The sequence below is a fragment of the Rasamsonia byssochlamydoides genome (assembly GCF_041956645.1).
Source record: "Rasamsonia byssochlamydoides strain NRRL 3658 unplaced genomic scaffold VTN77scaffold_6, whole genome shotgun sequence".
NCBI classification, from domain to species: domain Eukaryota; kingdom Fungi; phylum Ascomycota; class Eurotiomycetes; order Eurotiales; family Trichocomaceae; genus Rasamsonia; species Rasamsonia byssochlamydoides.
The window spans coordinates 123,727-149,130 of record NW_027192389.1 but is presented as its reverse complement, the minus strand read 5'-3'; the positions used below and the strand labels follow the sequence as shown (position 1 = coordinate 149,130).

At 51.0% G+C, this 25,404-nt stretch overlaps 10 protein-coding genes across 10 annotated transcripts; 4 read left to right on the top strand and 6 right to left on the bottom strand.

Annotated features, from left to right (window-relative positions):
* Positions 1–1,816: 1,816 nt before the first annotated feature.
* VTN77DRAFT_7329 (uncharacterized protein) lies at positions 1,817–4,579 on the bottom strand (the record flags this gene model as incomplete). The annotated part of the gene is made up of 1 exon (XM_069423706.1): positions 1,817–4,579. The coding sequence occupies one exon, from the start codon at positions 4,577–4,579 to the stop codon at positions 1,817–1,819; it is 2,763 nt and encodes a 920-aa protein (XP_069281135.1).
* Positions 4,580–9,325: 4,746 nt separating this feature from the next.
* Positions 9,326–10,093, bottom strand: VTN77DRAFT_7328 (uncharacterized protein; the record flags this gene model as incomplete). The annotated part of the gene is made up of 1 exon (XM_069423705.1): positions 9,326–10,093. The coding sequence occupies one exon, from the start codon at positions 10,091–10,093 to the stop codon at positions 9,326–9,328; it is 768 nt and encodes a 255-aa protein (XP_069281134.1).
* Positions 10,094–10,992: 899 nt separating this feature from the next.
* On the bottom strand, positions 10,993–12,518 carry VTN77DRAFT_7327 (uncharacterized protein; the record flags this gene model as incomplete). The annotated part of the gene is made up of 2 exons (XM_069423704.1): positions 10,993–12,234; positions 12,291–12,518. The coding sequence occupies 2 exons, from the start codon at positions 12,516–12,518 to the stop codon at positions 10,993–10,995; spliced, it is 1,470 nt and encodes a 489-aa protein (XP_069281133.1).
* A 312-nt stretch (positions 12,519–12,830) lies between these two features.
* VTN77DRAFT_7326 (uncharacterized protein) lies at positions 12,831–14,337 on the top strand (the record flags this gene model as incomplete). Its single annotated transcript, XM_069423703.1, has 5 exons — positions 12,831–12,951; positions 13,081–13,164; positions 13,218–13,229; positions 13,300–13,396; positions 13,455–14,337. 5 exons carry the CDS (start codon positions 12,831–12,833, stop codon positions 14,335–14,337), a joined length of 1,197 nt encoding a protein of 398 aa, XP_069281132.1.
* A 660-nt stretch (positions 14,338–14,997) lies between these two features.
* Positions 14,998–16,926, bottom strand: VTN77DRAFT_7325 (uncharacterized protein; the record flags this gene model as incomplete). Its single annotated transcript, XM_069423702.1, has 2 exons — positions 14,998–16,635; positions 16,708–16,926. The coding sequence occupies 2 exons, from the start codon at positions 16,924–16,926 to the stop codon at positions 14,998–15,000; spliced, it is 1,857 nt and encodes a 618-aa protein (XP_069281131.1).
* Positions 16,927–17,256: 330 nt separating this feature from the next.
* VTN77DRAFT_7324 (uncharacterized protein) lies at positions 17,257–17,972 on the top strand (the record flags this gene model as incomplete). Its single annotated transcript, XM_069423701.1, has 2 exons — positions 17,257–17,305; positions 17,356–17,972. The coding sequence occupies 2 exons, from the start codon at positions 17,257–17,259 to the stop codon at positions 17,970–17,972; spliced, it is 666 nt and encodes a 221-aa protein (XP_069281130.1).
* Positions 17,973–18,388: 416 nt separating this feature from the next.
* Positions 18,389–19,016, bottom strand: VTN77DRAFT_7323 (uncharacterized protein; the record flags this gene model as incomplete). Its single annotated transcript, XM_069423700.1, has 2 exons — positions 18,389–18,883; positions 18,951–19,016. The coding sequence occupies 2 exons, from the start codon at positions 19,014–19,016 to the stop codon at positions 18,389–18,391; spliced, it is 561 nt and encodes a 186-aa protein (XP_069281129.1).
* Positions 19,017–19,898: 882 nt separating this feature from the next.
* VTN77DRAFT_7322 (uncharacterized protein) lies at positions 19,899–22,538 on the bottom strand (the record flags this gene model as incomplete). The annotated part of the gene is made up of 1 exon (XM_069423699.1): positions 19,899–22,538. One exon carries the CDS (start codon positions 22,536–22,538, stop codon positions 19,899–19,901), a length of 2,640 nt encoding a protein of 879 aa, XP_069281128.1.
* A 668-nt stretch (positions 22,539–23,206) lies between these two features.
* Positions 23,207–23,725, top strand: VTN77DRAFT_7321 (uncharacterized protein; the record flags this gene model as incomplete). Its single annotated transcript, XM_069423698.1, has 2 exons — positions 23,207–23,291; positions 23,346–23,725. The coding sequence occupies 2 exons, from the start codon at positions 23,207–23,209 to the stop codon at positions 23,723–23,725; spliced, it is 465 nt and encodes a 154-aa protein (XP_069281127.1).
* A 397-nt stretch (positions 23,726–24,122) lies between these two features.
* Positions 24,123–25,229, top strand: VTN77DRAFT_7320 (uncharacterized protein; the record flags this gene model as incomplete). The annotated part of the gene is made up of 1 exon (XM_069423697.1): positions 24,123–25,229. One exon carries the CDS (start codon positions 24,123–24,125, stop codon positions 25,227–25,229), a length of 1,107 nt encoding a protein of 368 aa, XP_069281126.1.
* Positions 25,230–25,404: the final 175 nt, after the last annotated feature.

Below are 25,404 nucleotides of genomic sequence, written 5' to 3'. Positions count from 1 at the left end.
GACTTATGCACACACACAGTATGCTCGATACCCAGTCTAGCAGCATCAAGAATTAGATTCTTACTATATATATATATAGGGGGAAATTTCCCTTAAATGAACAGATGATCTATCACACGGCATTGATCCTTCTGCTTCTGCTGTTGCTGTTGCTGTTGACAGTCCGGTATTGAAACAAAAAAAACACTTCCATTATTAGTAATAAATTATATATTACCATTAGACTATCAGCAAGGGATATGCCTTAGTAAGGAAGATAAGTATTAGTAAGGGACATGGCAAGAACTTACCTGTAGTAAGGAATATGGGTAGGGACCTGGAAAGTAGATAATAAATACTATATATACCTAATATAAGAAAGATGGTAAGGAGAATATGGCAAGGAATATAGGTAGGGAGCCCGCCTAGGAAGTAGATGATAAAAATCACTTATATATAGTAGGTAGTTCTAGAACAGGTATTTTCTTCTTCAAAGTTTAAAGCAGTCGAGCAAAGCGAGACATGCAAGGCTTTTGTATATATATACATACATACAGGCATACATACATGTAGGAAGAAGAAGAAGGAAGCTGTAACAAACCAACAAAAAGAAAAAGAAAAAGAAAACGTACAACAACATTAATAATAACCGTAATAAGTAGTAGAAGTAGTAAGTAGTAGTAAGACATATGTAGCTAGCTACCATCTACCTACCTACCCTTACCTACGCAATCTGCCTAGGTAGGTAGATGAGGCTGGGCTGGCTGATGATGATTGATAGCCAGCTAGACATAAGTAATAAGTGATAAATAATTCAATAATTGAATAATTCAACCATTATTCAAGATACGTATATGTACTGTAGGTATCGTATCGCATCCAAATCGATCGATCGTCCATGAATAAAAGTAAAGAAAAAATGTAGAATGATAGATAGCAGCATCACCAACTCCCAGAGAAGAATAAGAATAACACCATGACCCAATTAATTGCAAAGAAGAAAAGAAGATAGTTAGTCATGCCATACCATACCATACCATACCAGTCAGGAGAGCGAATACAAAAACAAGGTCGTTAGTCATTATTTATTGCCCATCAAGCAGAAAGAAAGGCGGATATCGTTCAAAAAAACCAGATAAGACAAGACAAGGCAAGAGGAAATCAATCCCATCATTCCATTCATGATTCCATGATTCCATGATTCCGTCCCATCCATTGTGCGCCGAGAGTGAGTTGATCAAAAGTCAAAAGTCAATATTGCATCAAGCAGACCCTCTTTTAACCAGACCAGACCAACACGAAAGAAAAAAAAAGAAAAAAAAAAGAAAACGAGAGAAGCAACTGAAATAACTGAAACAACAGCCGTCATACTGTATATGCATTCCTTTCCCGTTCTTGCAAATAGATGCATACATGCAGGCAGGCAGGGCCGAAAGATTTAAAAATCCACACCCAAACAAAAAAAAAAAGAAAAAGCCAAAACGACTGACTGACTCCCTGAATTAAATATTTTCACCTGATGATGATTTCTTTTTCTTTCTTTCTTTCGATCAATCACTGTCGTTTCGTTTTCAACTCCCTCGATTCGATCGATGGATTGGATTGGATTTTGATTCGTTGCCGAAATGGAAATGTAGATAGATGTAGACAGAAGAAGAGAAGACATCGGAAAAGAAAAGGAAAGGAAAAAAAAAAACGAAAGAAAAACCTGGGTATACATTGCCGGACATAACTGACCGGTTGGGGGGTATCAATCAATCGAGTGCTGTTTAATTTAATTTAATAGTGGTGGAAAAAAATATCCTGGGTATCGTGGTAGGTGTCAAGACGACCTCAGTCAAATAGAAAGGCGTGCAGACAGCGATGCCGGCGGATGCGGACTGTCGAAGAAGATGGCGGAACACGCCGGATTGATCGGTAGTCGCGAGTCGAGTAAGAAAGAGGTGCGCGACGGAGGTCCTGGTGGTTGTTCGGGCTTTGGGGGTGTCTGTGTCTGTGTCTGTAGCGCGGGATTGATCGGGAGCTGCGAATCGAGGAGCGAGGTAAGTCCTCTCTGCACTTCGGACTGCGCGGTGGATATGGATAGGGATAATTGGATTTCAGCTGGTTGATTCAGATTCACGGCTGTGGTCTGTGTCGGCATCCTAGATGGACGAGAGTCCTGACCAGTCTCCTTCTCCTGCTCCAGCGAGCATGACGGGTGGCCACCTACCCCCGCGAGATCTCCCGAAAGAGCTCCGATCTGAAAGGGTTCTGTTGATTCACGGTACCGCGGGTCGAGACTGGCATCCAAGTCAACTTCGGTCTCCTTACCAACATCACCCGTGGACGACGGAACTACGACGCGGCTAAGACCGGAGCCCTGCGCGCTTTGGAGGCCCTGAGAGTGATGATGCGGTTGATGCCCCTGGTCTCTCATCGCCTGGAACTCTTCTGTCGTGAAAGCATCCGCGTGCACCAGATAGGGCGTCCCGTTGATCTCGATTTCTTCGAAACGTGGCTCCTGGCCCGGGTCCGGAGAAATCACCTGGCATTCAAAATCACTCTGCGAGATCGATCTGCGCCGATCCGGATGAGGGGATGCACTAGAGGCTAGGTAGCTGGACGGTTGATAATACTCACTGAGATTGGGGGCATGGGTGGGCGGTTGACGACCACGAGACGGGTGCTTATCCCTAGACACTCCCAGCGTGCTTCCTGGGGGAACGTACACCGTATTGGCATGAGGATGATCCTCGAGACAGATGCTCTGATCGCGGGTGGCGGAGGCCGTCGTCCGGTCCGAGGGTGGGCCCTGTGAGGACCAGGGAGGTAGGATGGCCGAGTTGGGCGCCTCCTCAGACAGGTCCGAGGGAAACATAGCCAGGAGTTCCTTAGCTGACAGCCTATCCTGAGGCCGGGGACTGAGACAGTGAGACACCAGTTCTCTATAGTACGCCGGAACCTTGGCATCGGCAGGGAGAACCAACGGGCGACTCTGGCACTCCGGTTCATCCTCCTGCATGGCCAACGCCCAGAGCGTAATTCCCAGCTGAAAAAGATCCGACTTGACCCCGATGTACATGGAGATCCTCTGGTTGCTTTCAATCTTGGCGGCGATCTCAGGCGGCTCCCAGCCGACCGGACAGCCTCGTCGGTTGATGTCGATGATCTTGGCGTTATCATCCGCGTCGATGACGATGTTCGAGAGCGTAAAATCGCCCTGGACATAGCCGGCTTCGTGGATCTCACACAGACCCTGCACAATCTGCTTCGCCCAGCGTTCTCTCCGCGCCCACGGCAGCTGCCCTCGGTAATCGTACAGGATATCCACGAGCGCACCCTTTTCGGCATAGCTGATCAGTAAACCCTTGATCCTCTCTTCGTAATCGTCCACGATGATGCCCTCGAACTGGATCACGCTGGAGGCCCCACTCAGGGTGTGCAGAGCGTTGATCTCGTACAGGAATTCGTCCACCGTATCGGGGCCGGGAATCTCCTTCTTGATGTACGCTTTGCCGTCCAACAGCACCCGGTACACAAATCCCGACAGATGGGCATCGAAGTGGAGTTGATACTCGGGGATCAGGCGTGCTTCGAGATGTCGGACACTCGAGATGGGCGGGTAGGGAATAATTTCGTTGACATCTTCGGTAACGTGGACATGGAGGCGGCCGTCGCTCGTTTCGAGCTTGAGGTTCGTGACCGTGTCGTAGAACTGGATCTCCGGGAGGGATTCGCGGATGGATTCGTAGATGCGGGCGCTTTTATCCCGCTGGTAATGCAATTCCTTCAGATCCTGCTCCAACGAGTCCGGGGGAGCGTTCCGATAGTCGCAGGAAATCGTGACTCGCCGCCATCGATTGGGGGTTTCCGCGTACGTCACGAAGAACTTCTCGCGTTCGGACTTGTCTCGGAAGTGCATGCTCAAGTTGAGGATCCATTTCTTCTCCAATTCCCATTCCAGCAGATCCTCCACGTCCTCCACATCCTCTGTTTGGTCGCAGGAGTCGTTGAGGTAGGGCCCCGATTCCCAATGGGAGAGATCACCAGCTGGGTCGGTATCCGCCGAGGATTGGTGGCTTAGGTTCAAGGTTTCTTGACCCTGAAGGTTCTCATGCGCAACGTCGTCCTCGGTCGGCAAAGTCCCCAGGGAGGTGTCACCGCGCCACGACTGGACCTCGGGGGCGGAGAGTCTGGCGGCGATGGCGGCGGGTGGTGGAGAAGTCGTCCGCTGGTTGCTGAGGGTCCGAAGGTCCGCGGAAACCGCCCGGCGGGGCTCTGGATCCGCCGGAACCAGACGATCTCGTCGTTCGGAAATCTGGCGTCTGAAGGTGGGAGCCCGGGGCAGGCCAACGCCGACCTTGCGCGACAGGCGACGGGTGAGTTTGTTGGGCTGCGGTTTGCTGGGCTGCGGTTTGCTGGGCTGCGGTTTGTTGGGCTGAGGTTTGTTGTTGGGCGAGCTGGAACGGGGGCTGTGATCTCGATGGAGCCATCGTAACAGGCCCAATCGCTGCCACATGCTCTGTTTCGGAGGAGCCTTCTTGGGCTCAGGAAACACGCTGCTGAAGCAGTGCCGTGACGGGCTGCGGGAGGAGCTATCGGCGACGGAGATAGCCATGGGGGAGAGACCGGCGGCACGACTGTCCAGGAGCTCGAACTCAGGCGCGAGAAGGGGACCTGGACAACCGGCGAGATGGAGGAGGTAAGTCCATATGAAGGAGTCGAGGGCGGAGAGCTGAAGTCTCACCCCTTGGCCTCAACCAGCAAAGAGCAGAGGCGCAAGGGGGAAGAGGGGAGAGAGGAAGAGAGGGGGAGGGGGAGGAGAGGGGTGTCAAGGATGTGATGCGAGGATGCGGCGGTGGTGGAGGTGCAGTTCGGAGTTCGGTATGCAGTCCGGGTTGGTGGTACAGGAACGCGATGCTATGGATGAGCGATACCGGGCGCTTGGGATCGGGATCGAGCAGGACGCATGGAGGAGACGAGGAGATTGAAATTGCAGCTGATGGAGATGGAGATGGAGAGAATGGTTCTCTCTGTTGTGGACAGCTGCCGCCACCTTGGGTCAGGCACAATCAAGAAGAAAAGTAAGGTGAAGTCTGAAGTCTGACAGAATTGATGTCAGATGCAAGAGAGATTTTCTTTCACCGAATTTTTTTTTCCTAATGAACGCACAGCGGCCTGACCAGGGGGCTGGTGGTTGGTCTGTGAGGCTGGTCTGGAAGAACCGCGGGATTAATTAACTAATCAGTCAAGGAATATGATTCCTGTGTCGGTGAAAGACAGCAGGAGAAGGTGAATTTTTTTTTCAGTGATGTTTTTCAGTGATGCCTGGGGAGAGCAAGCTCCCTGGTTATAATATATCAACGGCAGGACAACAATTGGAAACCAAGAACTAATCATCATCAGTAGAATTACGGGTCAATTCTCCCTGAGTTGCTATTGATTTATCACCGCTCTTAGTGTGTGCCTCTCATATAAATTGACGGGCAAATGCCAGCTCTGCCCACCATCACTGCCGTCACTGCCATCTACCCGAACGTGATAGCATCATTCGGCTTCCCGTCTAGTCTCTCCACCATCCTCCATCGCCCTCCCCGGCCCTCCTTCAACCACGACGATCGAGTCAATCGGCCAGCAGGGTGTTGAATATTTAACCTCTCCCTGCTCGCGCGAACTGACAACAAGGAGAAGCATGCGTTGGGCAGGGCGCTGCGCTGCCAGGGCCGTTGCTCTCTCCGTCGGGGATGCAACGTGCTACGTTAGCCCCATGCGTGGCTCCAATTGACCGGGCATCCCATGGGCTCGCAGTCTTGCTGGGAAGAACAGCAGTCGGAGTATTATTGGCGTACCTAGGAGCGATCGATTTCCCCTCCTTCAAGCCCCGCAGCACAGCACAGCGCAGCGCTAGACACAGCCCGGGTAAATGACAAAATAGCCAGAGCTGGTATCGGTGAGCTCAGTATACTCATACTGTAGTATGATACAGTTACTGGCAAGATAATAGTTGATACTCCCAACTAATGACCAAGGTTAAGTTAAAAAAAATGGCGGAAAATGGCGGAAAGGAAGTTAACTAGAAAGTTCTTCCTCGTTTCTTTCTCCACTTTCTGAACTATGCTGGGGCAGTGTTGTCATCTTGCATGCCAACCAGAACCAGCAGAATGGACAGGAGATGAACTGGTTCATGCAACTGCGTCTCCTAGGAAATTATCATTATTTGGTCGGTTTGTTATCAATTGCCATGGATGCAATAGTACAGATACAGATGCAGCTACTGCAGCAGCAGCAGCAAGGCTGGGGCAAATGCGGATGTTGAAGAAATGGATGGACGTTTTCAAAGTGATGCTTCCATTGACAGAGATTCTGCACGTCGACATCCAATAATCTAGAAGTCAGTCCTTTTTAGGTCGAGCATCACAGCGCAGCACAGCACGGAGTGCAGCAAGTTTAGCTACCTTGCTAGCTACATAAATCCAGCGCTTATGCGGACGATCTCCAGCTTTGACGCTTTAGATGAAGTGCATTTGGATGATCAATGGATAAAGTACGGAGTACGAGTACTGTTGACCAAGTGCCGTGGTGAAGTCACTGGGTACCTAGACACAGTACCTACCTAGGTAGATGGATGTCATTCCCATCTAGGAAGGAGTCTAGAAAGATAAAGGTATCAATTACCAATATCCATTCGTATCTCTCATACTAACGCACTCCGCCACTCCAACCACAGATCCAGTCAGTGGCATCTGCACGGATTTTCAAGGCTAAGAGTTGCCAATTGGCAGCTATCATCATTGATGTCGTCAATTGCTCAAATCATCACCATCGTTCCGCTGTTCTCATCATGCTCCATGATCAGCACATGATCATCACAGTCACACCGCTATCAACCACAAAGGATACTGTGTACTCGTATCCAAAAAAAAAAACACATAATCCTGCAGCCTTAATGTCTTCTCGCTCAGTCTTCTCCCTTAGGGCTGGTTCAGGCTCAGCCTCAGCCGAGGAATCCCCGAACCTTGGAACCTCCTCCTTGGTGCCCGACCAAGGCGGCCCCAGTCTCCACCTTTGGGCATGACCGTCCGGAGTACGGAAACACTCCGTAGATATCCGCTAATAACATCTGCATTACCGGCGTTTCATGAGTGATTTAGGTGCTCCGGATGATTCTTACCTTTCTGCCGGGTCCATGACTCCATTGTATCCTCGACTGTGGTTACCAACTATGTACGGAGTACCGTCCCAGTGTACCGAAGCTCCGTTCTCATACTCAGTATATCCAATCCAATCCATGTATAGGTACATGTAGGTACATGCACCGTATGTACAGTGACATAATCATCTGCGTAGCCTACCTATGGATGATACGAGATGGAGTACCGAGTACACTTGCATATGTACATGTATGTACTCCGTACTGGTCAATGAGTGAGCACGTGGGAGGCCTGGCAATCCTGGGTTCGTAGTAATTTGAACTTGTACATACATACGTGTATGACGCAATAAGGAGCGGTGTGGGATCAAGGAAAGAAAAAGAAAAGAAAAGAAAGGTTCGCACGTCCGTATCATTACATATACCCTGACACGACCTACTGGGATGGATATCCCCGTTACCTTAGGATCTAGAAGCCCAAGAGAAGGTACTCCGTAAAGAAAGAAATTCAAGCCATCATCTAGATACCTACAATTAAGCACGCCACTCACTCAAGACCTTTTTTTATAAAAAGAAAAAGAAAAAAAAGAAAGAAGAAAAAAAAAGAAAAAGAGAAAAAAGAAAAAAAAACTCCTTTTAATATATTTATTATTTATTTAGTTTATTAAGGCCAACTAATAAGTATCTATTGATTATCTTACTTAGACTTCCTAAACAATACCTCAACTGTCTATTGATGGTAGTACACTAGCAAATGAAATAAACATGCAGAGATCATCAATCTCAAGCACATCACCAAAGACGCCCTGCCCTATACCTGAGTCAGGCAATATCCATACATAGCCTTGGAACGTTTGCTGGGCAATGCCCGAACCAAACCCCCTTCCAAATTACGAATTAATGTAGTGGATTGTTCTTACATTATGATCATCTCTAATATAATCTAGGTATCCTATCCGCTATTACTTGGCCAACCAACTGCCTCGTTTGCCTGCTTCATTTGGATATTGTCAAGTCTGTAGTGCACTGTGCCCTGTCAGTCATCTGGTACCAGTAGACGGAGCGATAGACGAAGCGAAATAGGAAAGCAAAATTGATTATAAAAAAAAACCAAAGACGAAAAAAAAAAGAAAAGAAAATAAAGAGAACAGGAAGATAGTATTTATTCAGAGAATAAAATAAGGAGAAGACACAATGAAAGAAAAAGAAAAAAAGAAAAAGAAAACCTACTAAAGAATAAGGGGAAAAAAGGCAGTATATAGTTTGATATTGATTAGCCTGTACTGTACTATAAAGAGTTAACCTCTAGGAGAATACTTGCAAGTGCCACAGTTTTAGTTCCGATTTTTACGTTTCAATAAACCGGGCATTTAATATAATAGGACATGTCTCAATAAAGGGAGAATGATCGTTTTTCCTTTAATTAATTGGTTACCAGCTTTCAAGTAATAAAGGATACTAAGATCGGGGAATCAATCGGGCAGGCGGATGAATATAGTATAGGATACCTACTAATAAATTGAAGCATATATTCTAAACATACAAAACAAGCCTTACAGGTCTCGCCTCGCTCGAACTGGTTTGAACCTTGAAGAGAAAGTATCGCGTTCTATGCCTGGGACTCTTGGCCCTACCTATTATATAGTAGGTAGTTTTCATTATCTACTTATGAGGTGGGTTCCCTACTCATATTCCTTACAATATTCTCTTTACCTGTTTCCCCTGGTAGTCTTTATTATCTACTTTCTAGGCAGGCTCTATACCCATATAATATTATTCCATGCTATAGTTCTTGCTATGTAATATATATTTGTCTCCCTCACTGATACATATCCCTTATTAAGGGCCTAATATATAATTCCTTACTAATAATGCATGCAATCGCTTTGCGTCAATTTATATACCTCTTGCTAATTATAGTATGCTTGTGTACAGTACATATATCTTTTACAGCCACGTGACAGTTTACAGGGTCAAGTACCCACGCCAGAACTTGGTAGGGATAACCTTTATTTAAAATACACGTTTACTAGTATAGAACTACGTAGCAATCTCGAAACTTTAATATTCAATCATTCCATCCTCCCATGGAAAAGAACAGTTTCTTCGTTCCTTTCAGGACTCGAAGGATTCGCTGCCGATTCAGAAGACCTTGGGAGGTCTCCATAAGCTCCTCCGCGTTCAGGCAAAGAAACTTCCAGTCAACATCCATGGTCAGATCCAGATCTTGGTCATCTCAAAGATATCCTGCGGGAACCGGCCATGCCAGTAGGACTCTGCAATCTGCCACCCAAAAGCACAGAGAGCATTTCGAACATCCTTATAATCAAGGTAATCAAGGATGTACCATTTGATCTCCAGCGGCAAAACGCCACTGCTCTGGGCTCTTAGGTGCTCAATTGGAGGATGATGCAGTAGTAGAGGGCGCCATTTCCTGGTCTTTCGCTTTGTTGCTTCCCTGGCACGATTTTGCACACTCTTGTGGAAGAGATTCGAGATGGCTGGAATGTCTAGGGGATCCCAGACGGGGGGCATATCCTTGGCCATCATCATATTTTCGTGGCGGTAGCAAAGTATTTGGTCCTTCCATTCCCATCTGTGGAACATATCATCCAGGGTGCCCTGGTCATACTCTGGTACACACCACTCAAGGTGGTGGTCCTGGTATTCATCCTCGTAGTCAGGGTCTGGAAAGAACTCGCTCAACTCGAATGGATCTTCTTGCCACCTAGTACGGAGAACCTGAAGGAAGAGCTCGAGGTGCTGTTCTGCTCGTGGACCGATCACCCGTTCAATCAACTTCCAGCAGTAGGCGTGGATGAGGTAACCATAGGGCTCTGCATCGTGATTTATCGAATTGATGAAGTTTGCAGCAAGAATTGTTTCTGCTGAGTTCACCCTGTCTTCAAGCTGAGGATGATCAACGCGAATCGCATCTCTCTCCCATGGCGCATATAAGGAGTCAGGCGAAAAGCAATTCATTCGACCTACTCCAGATAATCGATATGGGGAATGTTTGTCTGGCCCGAAGACTACGTTCATTAGCGTAGACCCAACGTGAATCAGTCAGTCAATCGAAAGATGCTTCCCACTTACTAACTCGGTAAAGACTATTCCATATCATTGGATTCTTGGTATCAAGCACCGGTTCAGAATTTTGCCATCTGCGGTACCCATAGAACTCTTCGAAACCAACTAGTGCTCCGCATGCGGTGCAAAGAGGGTCTGGCTGAGGTAAGTCCATGGCCAGGAAAAATATAAAGGATGAAAGAAATAATGATTCAACCGGTCAATTTTAGCTTGAAATATCAGTTGTCATGAGAGTACTGTAAAAAAAAAAAAGCTCAGTACATACACAAGGTTCTTTGGATAAGAGAGGAAAAAAAAGATGTACTGTACATACATGATTCCCACTGAAGCACTTATTCTGCTGCATGCAAAAAATTACAAATAAAAGGTAAAAAAAAGGTTAATTAAAAGCGACTAATTAATCAAACCGTATGGTATATTCCATCCATGAGTTCATGCACCCATCCCTGAACCATTTAACATACCCTCAATAAATCAATCAAGCAAGCAATCAAGCAATAAGTTTTGATTTTCGTTTCCGGACAGAAGAAGGGTTCACGCGATGAAGAGATGGAATCATAAAAAAAATTATCAACTAATCAACCAATCAATCATGGAGCCATCAGTGAGCCATGAGAGCGTCATGAATAACAATTAAAAAAAAAGGAACATAAAGCAAAAGAAAAGATGGTAATTCAGTAATAATTCAGTACAGGAGAAGGGATATACATGTAAAACGAACCAAAAAGCAAGAAAGGGGGAAAAAGAAAAAAATCGAAGGGTATGTATGTATCTATGAATGGATGCTTGCGTCAAGACTCGTCAGCCGAGTTGACCTGCTCCGTTGAGACGGTCGGTGTTTCTGTGGTTGGGGTCTCAATGTTATTCCACTCCTCTTGCTCTGTTTGTGGCTCCTCTGGCTGTGTCGGATCACTGCTCGTGCTGTTCTCTGCTGGAGCGGTCGTGGTCGTGTCCTCTGACGCTTCTGACTCTTTCTCTGCATCTGACTCTTTCTCTGCATCTGCCTCTTTCTCTGCATCTGCTTCTTTCTCTGCTTCTGCCTCGGCAGGCTTGCTTTCATCTTCATCGGGTGACGCCTCCTCTTTAACTTCACCTGTCTCTTGCTCTTGCTCCGCGGATGTCTGCTCGTCTGGTTCCGTCTGACCCAGCTCTAATGCTGTGTTCTCCTCCACCTCAGGCAACTTCTCACTGTAGTCTTCCACCCCCTCCGCGATAGTCGTCACACTGGAACCCGTCGATGGGCTGTGCTTGTGACGTCGAGTGGTGGCGCCCGTACTGATCGACGAAGGAGGCTCCGGTTCTTGAAACTGGGGATGAGACACGCCGTCACTGTCCTTCCGGAGAATGGAAAATCGGCGTCCCTCTTCTTGGAAAGGCGACTCGGTCGTTGCTTTATTATTGCTGTTTTCGCGAGCGGCCGGTCCCTCCGCCTCAGCGGGAACGGTGTAATTGTCCTCTGGAATCAGGTTGTACACATCACAGACAGTCTTGAAAAACACGTAGAGTCCTTCATGACCCTCCACCTGCCAAAAGACGCCCCGGTGCTGAAACCAGGCGTGTGCAAAAATGCGGTACAGACGACGGAAGATGTTCGTGAGATGTCTCATGCTGGCCTGAGGGCCTCCGGCAGCCTCCGAGCCCAACGTCAGCCGACTTGGGAAGTATTTAGGTGAGGTCAAAATGTTCGTCGCCCAGTCGAGAGTGTGGCAGCAATAATCAATGGCGCAGCACGACTTGGGAGGATCGTGCACGGCACAGAGATACTGCCACTCTGACGCACGCATCTCGGGACAGGTCTGCGCCGAACAAGGCGGATCTTCAGCGAAGAAGGCAATGATCAGGTTGTTGACTTTCATGGTCAGAAATCGGCAGAGCTCGTAGAGCCAGAGGGAGCGTTCCACGCCTTCGGGCGGTTCGGCCAGATAGACGGCGACCTCGCGGGTTATGGGCACAACGGTGCGTGAGCCATCGGGCTTGGTGTAACTGTGGTAGAGGGCTTTGAGGTGTTCTTGCAGCTGAAACGGCGAGTCGAGCTGTGGTAGACAGGTCAGTACGATAGATAGCTCTTATATGTCTTGTTTACACTCACCTGCGAAAGCGGCACCAGCGGAGGACCCGAAGCCATGTCTGCAGCCTTGGTGCCCGGCCGTATCCTCCGTGTTGAGCCATCATCCTTCTCCGCCGAAGATGCCAGCTCGCCTGCGTTCCCTAACGACTCTCCTACCGTGGGCGATTTGGGCCCGATCTGGACCTCCGTGAAGGGTGGAGGACTGGGCAGGCGAGGAGAGCTCGACGGAGACACTCCCGCAGCAGCCATGGCGGAGACACTCGTCGCAGGAGTTTTCACCGAAGAACAGACGGGAGAAGAGGAAAATAAAGAGGGAAGTGACGGGCAAAGAGGGTGGTCGAAGTCGACATCAACAACATCGACATATCGGAGCTCTCCGTCGGGCGCTTCGAAGAGGCACCAGTCCATAGCCCTAAACCCTAATTTCTGTCCGTTCTGGGACGGTCGTCTGGAGTCTTCCGCAGTTAGTTTGATGACGAATCGCCACTCCTTGTACTTTGTCAGTAGAAGAGTATTATTTGTTTCTCTTTCTTTTATTTCGACAGACGTTGCCTGTTCAAGATGGATGACGATGAGGCGCCTCCAGAGCTGGTCGATGTGACGACAGTACCAGACATCGAGCAGGCAAAGTCACTGCCAGCGGAGCCCGGGGCCAGTCGAGTCCCTATCACGATAGTCACTGGTAGGAAGGCGCAGTCTATTATCCAGCTAGGGAAGGAGAAAGACAATACATGTTGTCTTGTTGTCTTTCCTGCTTCTGGATATTTATTTTATTTTATTATAAGATGTAGAAGAATTAACTAGTTTATAGGCTACTTGGGCGCGGGCAAAACGACCCTGCTCAACTATATCCTCACCGAGAAGCATGGCAAGAGGATTGCAGTTATTATGAATGGCTCGTTCACCTGCTCTGGATAAACGATGAACCTTACTAATTAGGATCCCCAGAATTCGGAGACTGTATGTAAGGATCTTAATCCTACAGGATCAGCCTGTTCTGGCAATGACTTACTCGATCGACTTAACCCAGCTACGGATGTTGAAAAATCTCTGACCGTCAACCAGAATGGCCAAGAAGTTACGGAGTGGCTCGACGTTGGAAACGGGTGCATATGTTGCTCTGTCAAGTATGTATCGTTTAGGCCACTTGTTCTCAGGGTTATGTTGTCACGGCTGACTCTCCAGGGACTCTGGCGTCATGGCCATCGAGTCTCTTATGGACCGTCGAGGGACCTTTGACTACATCCTGCTGGAGACAACCGGCCTGGCCGACCCTGGCAACATTGCGCCACTCTTCTGGGTAGACGACGGCCTAGGCAGTTCCATCTACCTAGACGGGATCGTCACGCTCGTGGACGCAAAGAACATCCTGCGTCTCCTTGACGAACCTGCCCCCGAGGAGACGACCCACGCAGGACATGAAGAAGACCATTCCGGTCCTGCCCTGACTATGGCCCATCTCCAGATCTCCCACGCGGACGTCATCGTCATCAACAAGGCTGACCTCGTCACCCCAGAGGAGCTGGAGCAGGTCCGCCAGAGGGTGACGTCGATCAACGGCGCGGCCAAAATCCACGTTACGGATCACAGTCGGACGCCGCAGATCGAGGGCGTGGTGCTGGATCTGCACGCGTACGACCATCTGTCCAAGCTCGACTTCCGCGCGAAAGGTCATGCGCATATTGACCCGAACATCTCCACCATCTCCATCACCCATCCGGCGATCTCGGCAGAGGAAGTTCCACTGGTTGATGCCTGGCTGCGGTCCGTGCTGTGGGAGAACGTCCTGCCTGTCGCCACTGGTGAGTGTGGCGATACTCCTCCCCATCCAACCGACTTTGAGATCCATCGCCTGAAGGGGATTCTGGCGCTAGACGATGGCTCCTTCAAAGTCATCCAGGCAGTGCGCGAAGTGTTTGAGATTCGCGATTCGGAGAACCGGCGGCGAGAGACAGACTCGGGCGATGCTCCGGACCACTGCAAGATCGTTCTCATCGGGCGTGGGCTGGGTGCTAGCATTACGCCGTGGGAGCAGAGTTTCCAGTCATTTCTGAAGCAGGCCGGGTAGCGTGGTTCCATAAATAACACCGCAGATGAATCCTGAACTAGGCTGGATGTTAGATCTAAGTCTATCCGTCCGATTGATCTGAAGATTCGCGATGAAACTCAAGAGATAATGAATCCAACGACTAGTCCAATGTGACATGATATACGAACCCAATCTATGAAAAGAGGAAGGGGGGAAAGNAAGAAAAGAAAAGAAAAGAAAAGAAAAGAAAAGAAAAGAAAAGAAAAGAAAAGAAAAGAAAAGAAAAGAAAAGAAAAAAAGACGGGACAAGATCACTATTTTCTTGTCAATACCTCATCTAACGAAAAATGGGCATGAGAGTAAATTAACAAGTGAAGATATGAATGAATGAATGGAGTAATCAACCAATTTGTTGAAGCTGTAGGCCATGTCGTCATTAATATGCGTCCATTCTGCCTTTTGAGGAACTGTGAATTATATGGACCAAAACAAGCTTGCTACCGACCCCGTCTAGCTAGACCTGCCTGCGTGCTTTGCTATATTGACTCGGTAGGTATGTACAGTACATACATACTACTGAACTGTACATTTACTGGGCTGTGCCATATGTTTATAATGCGATGAATTGCTCAGCCTTTCCCAATTCATGCAAAGTTCTCTACAGGTATATGTTATTTACACAACGCAACTCATCTCATCTCATCTCCTCCTCGCACCCGCCAACGGCGAACTATCCATGCCGCCAAGATCCAGCGAAGAATCATCCTCCTCATCATAATCCAGACCGACATGCACCGTCGGCGTGAACAGCGGACTGTTAGCGATGCGCGGCCGGCTCTTGAACACGCTCGCATAGTCCGCGTCTTCGGAGAAGAGCTCATCGCGTGGGGTGGATGCACGCGAAGAGGGATGGGGCCGTTGCTGCTGCTGCTGCTGTTGTTTGTGAGGAGTCTCGAATTGGTTGGTAGGAAACTTCTGCGATTGACGAGAAGATGGGCGTCGGGGGCGGGAATGAGACGTTCTTGGTAGAGGGAGGAGGGACATGGACTGGCGGGTACGTTCGACGAGGGTTGATGCACGCGTTTCGGTCTGATTCGTTGGGAGAGGGGGCAGGTCTGGTTCTGGGCTGAGGGATTGTTGTCGGTCTAGAGCGTCGTCCGAGGTTGAAGGGGATGCGGAACGAGATGCGGCAACCTCATCAGAACCGAAAGGCCGTCTTGACGGGTATTCGGCCATCTCGGGGCTTGGGGCGCGAGACTGGTGGTCTGGAGTGGTGACAGTGATGTTGGGAGATGGTGTCGGAGCACGGTAGTCTTCATCAGGGATAGGGGACAGTGCTGTCGCATCTCGCGTGCTTCCGCGTTGATAGACCTTGCTGCGAGGGGCATCTTGAGATTCGGGTCGAACTCTAGGGACGGTCTCGCCTTTGATTTTAGCAAGCGCCTCTTTCATTGACGACAGAAGAGCTTCATGTCGCTCATCCAGCACTCCCCGCCCTGCCGTCGGTTGTCGCACCGCCTTCGAAATGCTGGCCACCGTCAACGTCTGGTGCTCTCGAAAGACGAGTCCTTTGTTCTTGGAGCGAGCTTGCGGCGCTTCTTTCGGCCCGTTCTCATCTTCACTCTTCTGGATCGCCGCCCGGAACTCCTGCCACCGGCGCAGACGGTCCCGCTGCTGTGAGAGGCGGAGCTCCAGGTCCAGCAACAGGTCAGCTGTGGGTGGTTTCTTTAGATCGTTGATAGTCTCTCTATTGGCCCGGGACCATGCCTCCTCAAACGGCAGCTCCAGGAAGCCGTCCGCGCTGGCACGCGATCCGCCATACAGCAGCGTGTCTGCCCAGTCCTCACTCCCGAACCAGTTGGCTTTCACCTCCTGAACCAATTTTTCCGACCCTGGGGGTTCCTCCGGGGGCTGTAACTTTTTCTGCGACCGATTGGCCAGCTCTGCAGCCTTTTCATCAAGTAGACGAGAAAACTGGTCGTGGTTGCTCCGTATCCGCGCTTTCTTCTGTGTCATGGTGTTCAGGGAGGACAAATGAGCCAGGATCAGCGGGACGAGGCTGTCGTACTCTGCTTGCGTCAAGTTCTTGGCCAGGGCCAGTTTCAGACCTGGCATCTCCGCATTTTCCATCACGACTTTCCGCAGCACGGCTGTCGAGAAGATGGCCAGCACCTCCTCGAACTTGGAGCCCTTGCAGTCGTCGAGCATGCTCTTGCGCAGAATCGTCTCCCGGCCCAGGTCGCCATTCTTCTTCAGGTCGGACAGCGCTCGAAATAACGCCCCGCGGAGATTGAGTGACTGCAGCGGCTCCAGCGGTGGGAAGAACGGACGGAGTTTCTGGCGTGGTCAGCGAGACGAAACCCCGTCAGGGAGACAAGACGTTCAGGGAGACGATAGTTGGGCGAATACATTTTTCGTCCCTTCGGGATCCCATAATGCGAAGAGATGGTAGAGCGCCCATTCAACGCCCTTGATGCGCTGACGCTGGGTTTGCTGGCCGCCAGAGAATAACCGGGCAGAGAGGTCGGGCCAGTCAGGCTGTTGGTCGAGGTGCAGCAGACGGAGATTGCGCAGGAAGACAGTGACGGGGGGTGAGGCCCAAGGTGAGGACGGAGGGTGAGTGGACATGACTAATTGATAAGGAGAAATTCAACAGGTACATCGGCAGCTGTATGTTAGAAATAAAGTACAGAGTACTCCGTACTGCACAGTGAATTCGTTGTTTGTTGTGGATGTCAACAAAGAAACGTGGATGTTTGCAGTGTTTGGCCTGCGTATCAGCGACCCCGGATTTGCATATCAATCCGCTTTCCCCCTTCTCGCAAACAACAATCCTCTTTCTCTTCTCTGCTGCTTAGAATCCGTTCTCTTAGTGTTTTCTTTTGTCATATGCTGGCGTTCTCCCTCTCCACTCTATTGTTTGGTTTTAGTCGTTAGATTCTTCGTGTGTGGCGCACAATGGGTTCTTCTGACAATCCGCCCAAGCCGGTGTGGACAACACAGACGGGTAAGCAGTCGCTAGAAAACAGGAGGGACAACTGGCTGACGTGTCTACAGTGCTGTCCACTCTACCGCACCCACCGGAGGAAAACTCGTCCTCGCCCGTCCCCTTCTTCCACCTGCTGGAGCGTCTGAAGACGACCAAGCGCGAGGGCTGGCGCCGCTTCGGCCTGGACCATGGCGAGTCGATTTCGGACCACATGTACCGCATGGCGGTGATGACGATGCTGGCTCCGCCGTCGCTGGCGTCGCGACTGAACATCCCGCACTGCACCAAGATGGCGCTGATCCACGACATGGCCGAGTCGCTGGTGGGCGACATCACCCCGGTCGACAAGGAGGTGACCAAGTCGGAGAAGGCGCGGCGCGAGGCGGCGGTGATGGACTACATCGAGTCGACGCTGCTGAGCGGGGTGCCCGGTGGGACACTGTCAGGCGCAGAGATCCGGCGCGTGTTTCAGGAATACGAGGACAACGAAACGCTAGAAGCGAAGTTCGTGCACGACGTCGATAAGATGGAGCTGCTGCTGCAGATGGTCGAGTACGAGCGGGCGCACGGCATCGATCTGTCCGAGTTTGCCCGCGTCAAGTCCCGGATCCAATTGCCAGAAGTGCAGGAATGGGCGGCGACGGTGATGAAGGAGCGGGAAGAGTTCTGGAAGGGCAAGTCGTAGTACGACTGAATAATGGATCTGAATATGGGAGATGGATGACGGGAAGAGGGGATACTAAGGGGAGATCGTATTGAACTGGACATTCTTCGGACATATTTCTTCTCCTTTATCTAATACTCAAGAGGCCAGGCGGGCGTTAAGGGGTTTATCGGTATCACCATGTGCATATATTAGACCTGTATGAAGGATATGGTATGGACATGGCATGAGCGTGAATGTTAGTACAGTTAGTACATGACGTCTCTATGTTGCTATCTGCGCCGTTCTTCAGCTGCAGCTCCATAATAATTCATCAGTCTGGAAGCTTTTTTCCTGTCGCTGCATTGCAGGACAGACTGCCACTGACTGTCTATTTACATTCTTCATTCAGACAGCTATATTCAACATCAACCATAGAATCGGTAAAAGTCAATCGATCAATCGTCACTCTCCTTATCCATCTCTTTAGCCAACATCTCCGCCTCCCGCGCCATATCCTCCTCATCGCGGGGCTTGCGACTCTCATTATCAACGACGGGGAAATTCGACCTTCTGGTCTGCGTTTCTTTCTCTTTTTCTCTCTGAATGCGACCAATATCCCCCTCCTCCCCATCTAACAACCCATACACCGCATCCGTCCCGCCCCGATCATCCAAATCAGCCTTCTGTCGCGGGATAATATGCGTATGCACGTGCGGCACGCTCTGCCCCGCATCCACGCCGTCCTGGATCGCGATGTTGAGGCTCGATGCGTTGTAGACGCGCTCGACCATCCGCCCGACCTTGCGCACGGTCAGGAAGAGATCCGCTGTTTCGTCCGGGGTCAGGTCGGCCACGCGAGGGACGCAGCGGCGTGGTGAGACCAGGACGTGCCCTGGTAGGATGGGCTTGAGGTTTACGAAGGCGAAGGTGAAGGGGGTGAGGTAGAAGACCTGTCGGAGCGAAATAGGTCATGTAAGTCTTGTCAGGAGGAAATAAAAAGAGAGACAGAGAAATTACCTGCGACGTGACAACAAACGGGCCAAAAGTGATGGGCCCTTTGGCTTTGGCCGCGAGGGCCGCCATGCTGTATGTAATGTACAGTAGTGTACTCAGTCTCTCTGAAAGAGCACAAATCAGGATGATAGAAAGAAAAAGAAAGTCAGGACAATCCCTGACTATCGGTATAGAATGTAACTTGGAATGAATATAAGTTAAACAAGTTGATTGATGCGGCCCGCGGAAGGCAAAGCGGATCTCCGATGTGATCTCATCTAATTTCCCTTCTGGCTGATTGATTGATAAGATAAGTGTTGGGACCATCGTCCAATACCTGAGTCGAGAAATTACCAAATACACGAACAGTAAGTGAATGGATGCAATAGACAGGAAGGTCCTTGAGAGACAGGTTAAAGCTGGAATGTAAATAATTTCCCCTTCTCTCTCTATATATTTTCTGGAATCCAACGCAAACGAAGCATTTATTTTCTCTTGGCATGACTGTCATATTTTTAGAATATGTCGATATATTTTTTGTCTTATCCCCTAAGATTCCTACCATCGGCATCTCCTTTCTCTTCTATGTCTACCAGAGTGGAAATATTGGCTCAGTGCTCGCCAGATCTCCGTCACATGACTGAGTAAAGCGGCGATGGAAATGGCATTCGCGGTGCTGCATTTTCGGGGACAAAATTAGGTCCTCAAGCATTGTCAAAACAAAACTTAACTAGGAACCAAACATGGATAGACGAGAATAAATATCATGCCTTCTTATCATTCATTCATATTCATGGTCTGCATTGCGCCCGTACATGCACATAACGAGAGATTCAACTATATACAGTGTGAGGGAGCTGGCTAGACAACTAGCTGGTATTGATATTGTCGTCTCTTAGATCCAGTCATCTTCACCGTCTCCGTCGCCGTTGGGAAGGTGGCTGTGGACAAGAATTATGTTCCTCGTCATCTTCAAGTCGGCTCGCTCAGTTCTGACTCATCTTCCTCATTATTGCTGACCTTTGGATAATCATCAGCGTCATCCAGGTCTGTCGTCTGTCGAACTGGTGTCTCATGTTGTTCCACGATCAGATGCCCGTCCTGGTCATCGTCATCGTCATCCTGTCCAGGCAGTAGGAAGCCTCCACCGTGGTCGATATTGTCCTCATGTTCGTCCTGCTCCGTCAATCGTGCTGACTGATCAGCAGACCGGCCTGGTTGAGTCTTCCTTTGAAACGGATTATCGGTCTCCGCATCTCCATCCATCCCATATTCTGCGCGCACACGCTCTGCAATGCGCAACCCCATGAGGAACTTCCGCCAGGTCTGCAAGATGCGCTTCTCTTGCTGCAGGCGTTCCTTCTCCCGCCGCGCCTGCTGTTCCGCCCGGAACGCATCCATCACCAGCCCTGCGTTCTCTTCAGCGACGACAACCCCCTCGATGACCGGCACGGCCATCCGGGACCCAAACTCGAAGCCCGTCACTGCCTCCGCATAATCGATGCCCAGTTTCCGACAGATACGCACCGTGCCGTTCCACGGGATGTGCACTGCCCCCTTCGGCACCATGCTGGGCACGAAGCAGTCGATGTTGCCGTACTCGTTCTTGGGGATTTTCCCTCCCTCGATCGGTGGGGGAATCACGTACTCAGTCTGGTAGCGCGCGTAGAGCCCCTGCAGTGGCTTCTCGCCCGTCTCGCGCTCCAGCTCGTCGACTTCGCGTTTGCGCAGCAGCGTCACGGCCCGGATGGGCACCCGCTTCAGGGGTACCTCTCCTGCCCGCGGCCGTCGGCCCTCCTTGTACCAGCTCTCAGCGGACATGACCTTGAGCACGTCCGCGCGCCGATACACCTTTTCTTCCTTGGCCTTGTCGCCTTTCCCGGTGACGAACGTCCGCACAGGCTGCGCGCCAGGGCGGAGCGCCTCATCACGGCGCAGGAAACGTTCCAGCACGAACTCGGTCGAAGTTCGTAGGCTCTGAAGGGTGTCGCCCTCCTTTTTGGCAGGTTTCCGTTCCGGTTGGTTGGGGACCAGGTCCTTGGCGTCTTCGATGTCGTCCACGATCGTCCGCTGGTCCTGCGAACGCGTGTATCCTCTCATCGTCACCTTGAACCAGTCATACTCGTAGGTTCGCGTCGATCCACCGATCTTCTCCACTGGAAGACGGTATCCCTTGGTCTTGCCAGGCCAGGTCCTTCGCCGCAGATACCGCGTAGTCACGTCTTTTGCCGTCCCGTCGGCATTGTAGGCTATAACATAGGCAATGACCTGCTTGGCCTTTTCTGCCCGCGCACCGCGAGGCTCGAACGCGGCGACAAGTTCAGGCGTGGTGGCCACAGGGTTGGACAGGACGAGCGAATCGACGGGGATAACTTCGTGAGTAATGGGGGATATGACCTCCGTCCAGTAGATGGGGAATGGGAGATCACGGTCATAATTGTAACGCTGACGAGGGGTCTTCTCTGGAGTACCGTTATCATTATCGTCGTCGTCGTCGTCATCGTCATCATTATCGTCGCCACTGCTCGCTGATGCATTATCTGCCTCTGCTTCCTTAGCGACCTCCGTGGTGTCGACTTCTGCTTTGGTCCACCCAAAGCCCAATGGCTGAAGACTGGCCACCAGACGGGCCTCGATACCGAGACTCCTCAAGAGAGCAGTAAACAGCTGGGCCCCCACGTCCCGAGACCCCTCACGGCGCTCCGCCAGTGTGCGGAACTCGTCTCGGTCGCGGATCCGCTCTCCATGGCGGTCGTCATGCTCCCCCTTTTGGAAGGACGTGACGATATCCTCAACAACGTGAATAGGGCGGTACCCGTGCTTGCGCAGCCCAGGGGCCGTGATCTTAAAGTGTTTCTTCCAGTAGGCCGCCAACACGCGCAGTAGCGACAGGATGGGATCTCCCCGGCTCATGTCCGGGCCGGACTCGAGTCGCGATGCACCGTCGCTCCAGTCGCGGTCTGCCCGACTCGACCGTTTATTCTTTCCTTTTTTCCCAGATCGCGATTTGCTGCCAGCGTCCTCCTCCTCGTCTTGCGGTGGTTGTGGTGGTTTCTCCAAGCCAGACGCGACGCGCCATTTCTGCACCTCCTTCTGGATTCCCGTGGGTAATTGACGACGGAGAATGTCATGGAGGGCCTGGTCGTTGATCCAGGCGTTGCGCAGCGCGTTGTGAAAGAGCAGACACTGGACGTGGACGCGATGGGTGTTAAGACGGATCTCGCGCTCAATCTTGGACGGACCCTTTTTGCCATCCAGCAGCGTCATAGAGAGACGATTTGCGTTCGGATCCAGCGTCAATTCGAGATCTTGGACTGGCGCGGTGTGCGATATGGGGCCACTGGGGTTTGTCTCCATCGCGTCCTCCCAGTCCACTCCATCGTTGTCGTCGTCGTCGTCCTCCTCGTGGCTATCCCCATCGTTGTCCGTTTCAGCCTTTACTGGCTCTTTATTACTCGCATCTTCCGCTACACTGGACACGTCACTCAAGGACGACTCGTCATCGCTGTCGAGGAGCTCGTTAACCTCCTGGTCGAGCGCGGGGCGTTTGGCCGGCGGCGTCGTCTGGTCCTGCGGCGATAGGGAGCGTTTGCGGGCCACAAAAGGCGGCATCGAGCGGTCCTCACGCGAGGCTCGGTGTTTATTTTCGAGATAAGGGAGGTCGATGTGTGATGCTGTTGAGAAAAATGGTTCTCAATTGAAGTCGTTGAGATCTGGGGATGCCGATCTGATAAGATAAGCTAGCACTAGCGCATGCGCCTGATCTCACAGAGACCTTCTCGGACTGTACGGAGTACAGAGGTACGTACTAGGTAGGTGCCTAGACAGTTCGGTTTATATATATTACTATCAATACCTAGGCGGTTTCTTATAGCGGAGTATCCCAAGGTAGGACTTAGATAAATAGATGGGTAGATATGGATTGTTCGCATACTGAAAGGCCGCCCGGTCATGGTGCAGGCCAAGATTGGCAAAATACCTGGTAGTTGTTTAGCAAGGAGGATTAATTATCGGGATTTCTTAGCGCCTACTATATATATCTAATAATCAAAAATAAAGGGTATCAGATGGCATAAATACACCTGTCGTACGCTCTATGTCATCTATACCAGGTGGTCTTCGATAGTTTCCGATCTCCGGAGAGGAACGGCTAACAGTACGGAGTAGGTAATCGTGAGCACGTCATGCTCAGAACCCCTCTCTCGAGAACTTTCTCTGATCAATTACCTCGATTATAATCCCACCTCCGACTTTGTAATAGTCAACGACAAGAAACAAAAATGGACGCGGTGCAGCGCTTCTTTTCCTCCCCGCGATTCGCCGTCGCCGGCGCCAGCAACGACAGTCGCAAATTCGGCTATAAGAGTAAGCAACCCTCATCTTGTTTCTTAGCAATGCTGACTGTCACTACTTCTCTAGTTCTGGCCTGGTATCACCAGCACTCGCTGCCAGTCACTCCCATCAACCCCCGCGCGGAGAGCATTGCCCTGCCTTCACGTGAATATCCGACCGTGTCTTCGCCTGCGAATCTGCCCGAGCCGACACAGACTTCTCTCTCCCTCGTCACGCCGCCCCCAGTGTCGCTGGAACTGCTCAAGGAGGCGAAAAAAGTCGGCATCCCGGCTGTCTGGCTGCAGCCAGGCACGTTCGACGACGAGGTGCTCAAGTACGCGCGCGACAATTTTGCTGCGGCCATTGGCGGTGACGGTGGGCGGGGCAGTGAGGGCTGGTGTGTCCTCGTCGACGGGGAGGACGGATTAGAGGCAGCTGGGCGGTCATGGACGGTGCAGAAGTTGTAGATGAAGAGAAGAGGGAAATTGAGGAACGGTGCTTATCTTGCAGCACCGGCTGCGGAGTACCGACTGATGGATGGAAATAATGGCGTTCTGAGGACGCAATTTATCATGACGTGTTTTACCTATTATAACGACATTTATCGGTCCTCTAATTTAGACTGTATGGTTCTAACAGGAGCGGTGAAGATTGTAGCTTTCACCATACCGTGCAGCAGCTGTGTTTGTTATTGTTACACCGCCCCCCGCCCGTCCCAACATCTTAGCATCATCATTGTCGTCACGAGACCCATCAATATTGCTCTCATCGTCGTCACTGTTATTCCTCGTTCCCAATCTCTCGCCAGACCAGCAGCAGTGGACTTTTGACCACAAATTGACCCTCTGGCCAGGGGCAGCAATCATGGCCGACATGCCTGTTTCCTTAGACGCGCCCTTCCGCGTTCATTCCCAGCTTTTCCAGCCTCCTCGAACCACGTCGGCCTCCTCTTCTCTCTTCACGTCGCGCGACAACGCCACTCACAAGCGCCTGCGTCTTGACGGCCCAGAGGACCGAGCGATCTGGGAATCTTCGGGCGAGCTGGGCAGCCCAGCGCCCTTGGTCAACACCGATTACCTTTTAGCTGGGGGATCGGAGGAGACGAGACAGCTCGAGAACAACGAAAACCAAGAATCGCTGGCGGAGGAGCTGGATTACAGACCCAATCGATACCGTGATCCTACGGCGTTACTAGAGGACCATAACAACAGCTACAACTCCAACAACTCCAATGACCGCGGGAGTCGCAAACGCAGCTACAGCATAGCAAACGAGACGAACAAACCCGAAACATCGTCCACCAGCTGGGGTCGGGCTGTTTTCAATGTCGTGGGCAAGGTCTGGAATTTTTGCTGGTCGAGCGCCTTTCGCGGCTTCTCTGCAGGTGGAGGTCGGTCATATCGCATGACGGCCACCTCGCCGCCGGCTTTAGATCAGAATCAGAATTCCGGGCAGATGGTGTCTGACCAGGACGACGTCTTCGGGCGCTCTTCCACCCCTATCCCTGGGGATTTCCCGGCCGACGACGAGGAAGATTCCGAGAAGGCACGCGATCGGGATCTCCGCACCAGCTGGGTGCTGGTCCCGGAGCAGCCAGTCTCCTCTCGAAGCAGCAGTCCCACCTATAATATAGCACGCAAGGTACCGCGAAGAAGTAGTGCCTGGCGTGCTCAGCCCCGCCGGTCCAGTGGGATGCCGCGGCTGAGCAAGAGACCCGTCCTCAATCCGACGCGTACGTCGATAACGGTACCCGCGCGACCAGCGACCCCGACGAAGAACCAGTTCACCCCGCGGCCGTCGTCCAAGGACAGTCCAGCGTCGCTCGCAGCCAAGGTGCGTCGTCGCGAGCGCGAAGAGGACGCCAGCATTCGGCGCCTGAACGACCAGCTTAAAGCCATGATCCGCGAGGGACGAGAGGCGTTGGGAAGTCGCGTGGAAATCGAGGAGACGATGGACTTGGAAGACGACTGAGAAGTGGGCCTATGAATATTGACTCTTTCCCTTCTTTTTTTTCCCTTCTCGCGGCTATATGCCTGATGATACCCGAAAAGCTCATATGCCTGGAAAGGGCCTGTGTTTTTTTTTCTTTTACTCTCTTTTTTCTTCTTCTTTACTTTCCTGTTCCGGTTACATACGACGATAGGGT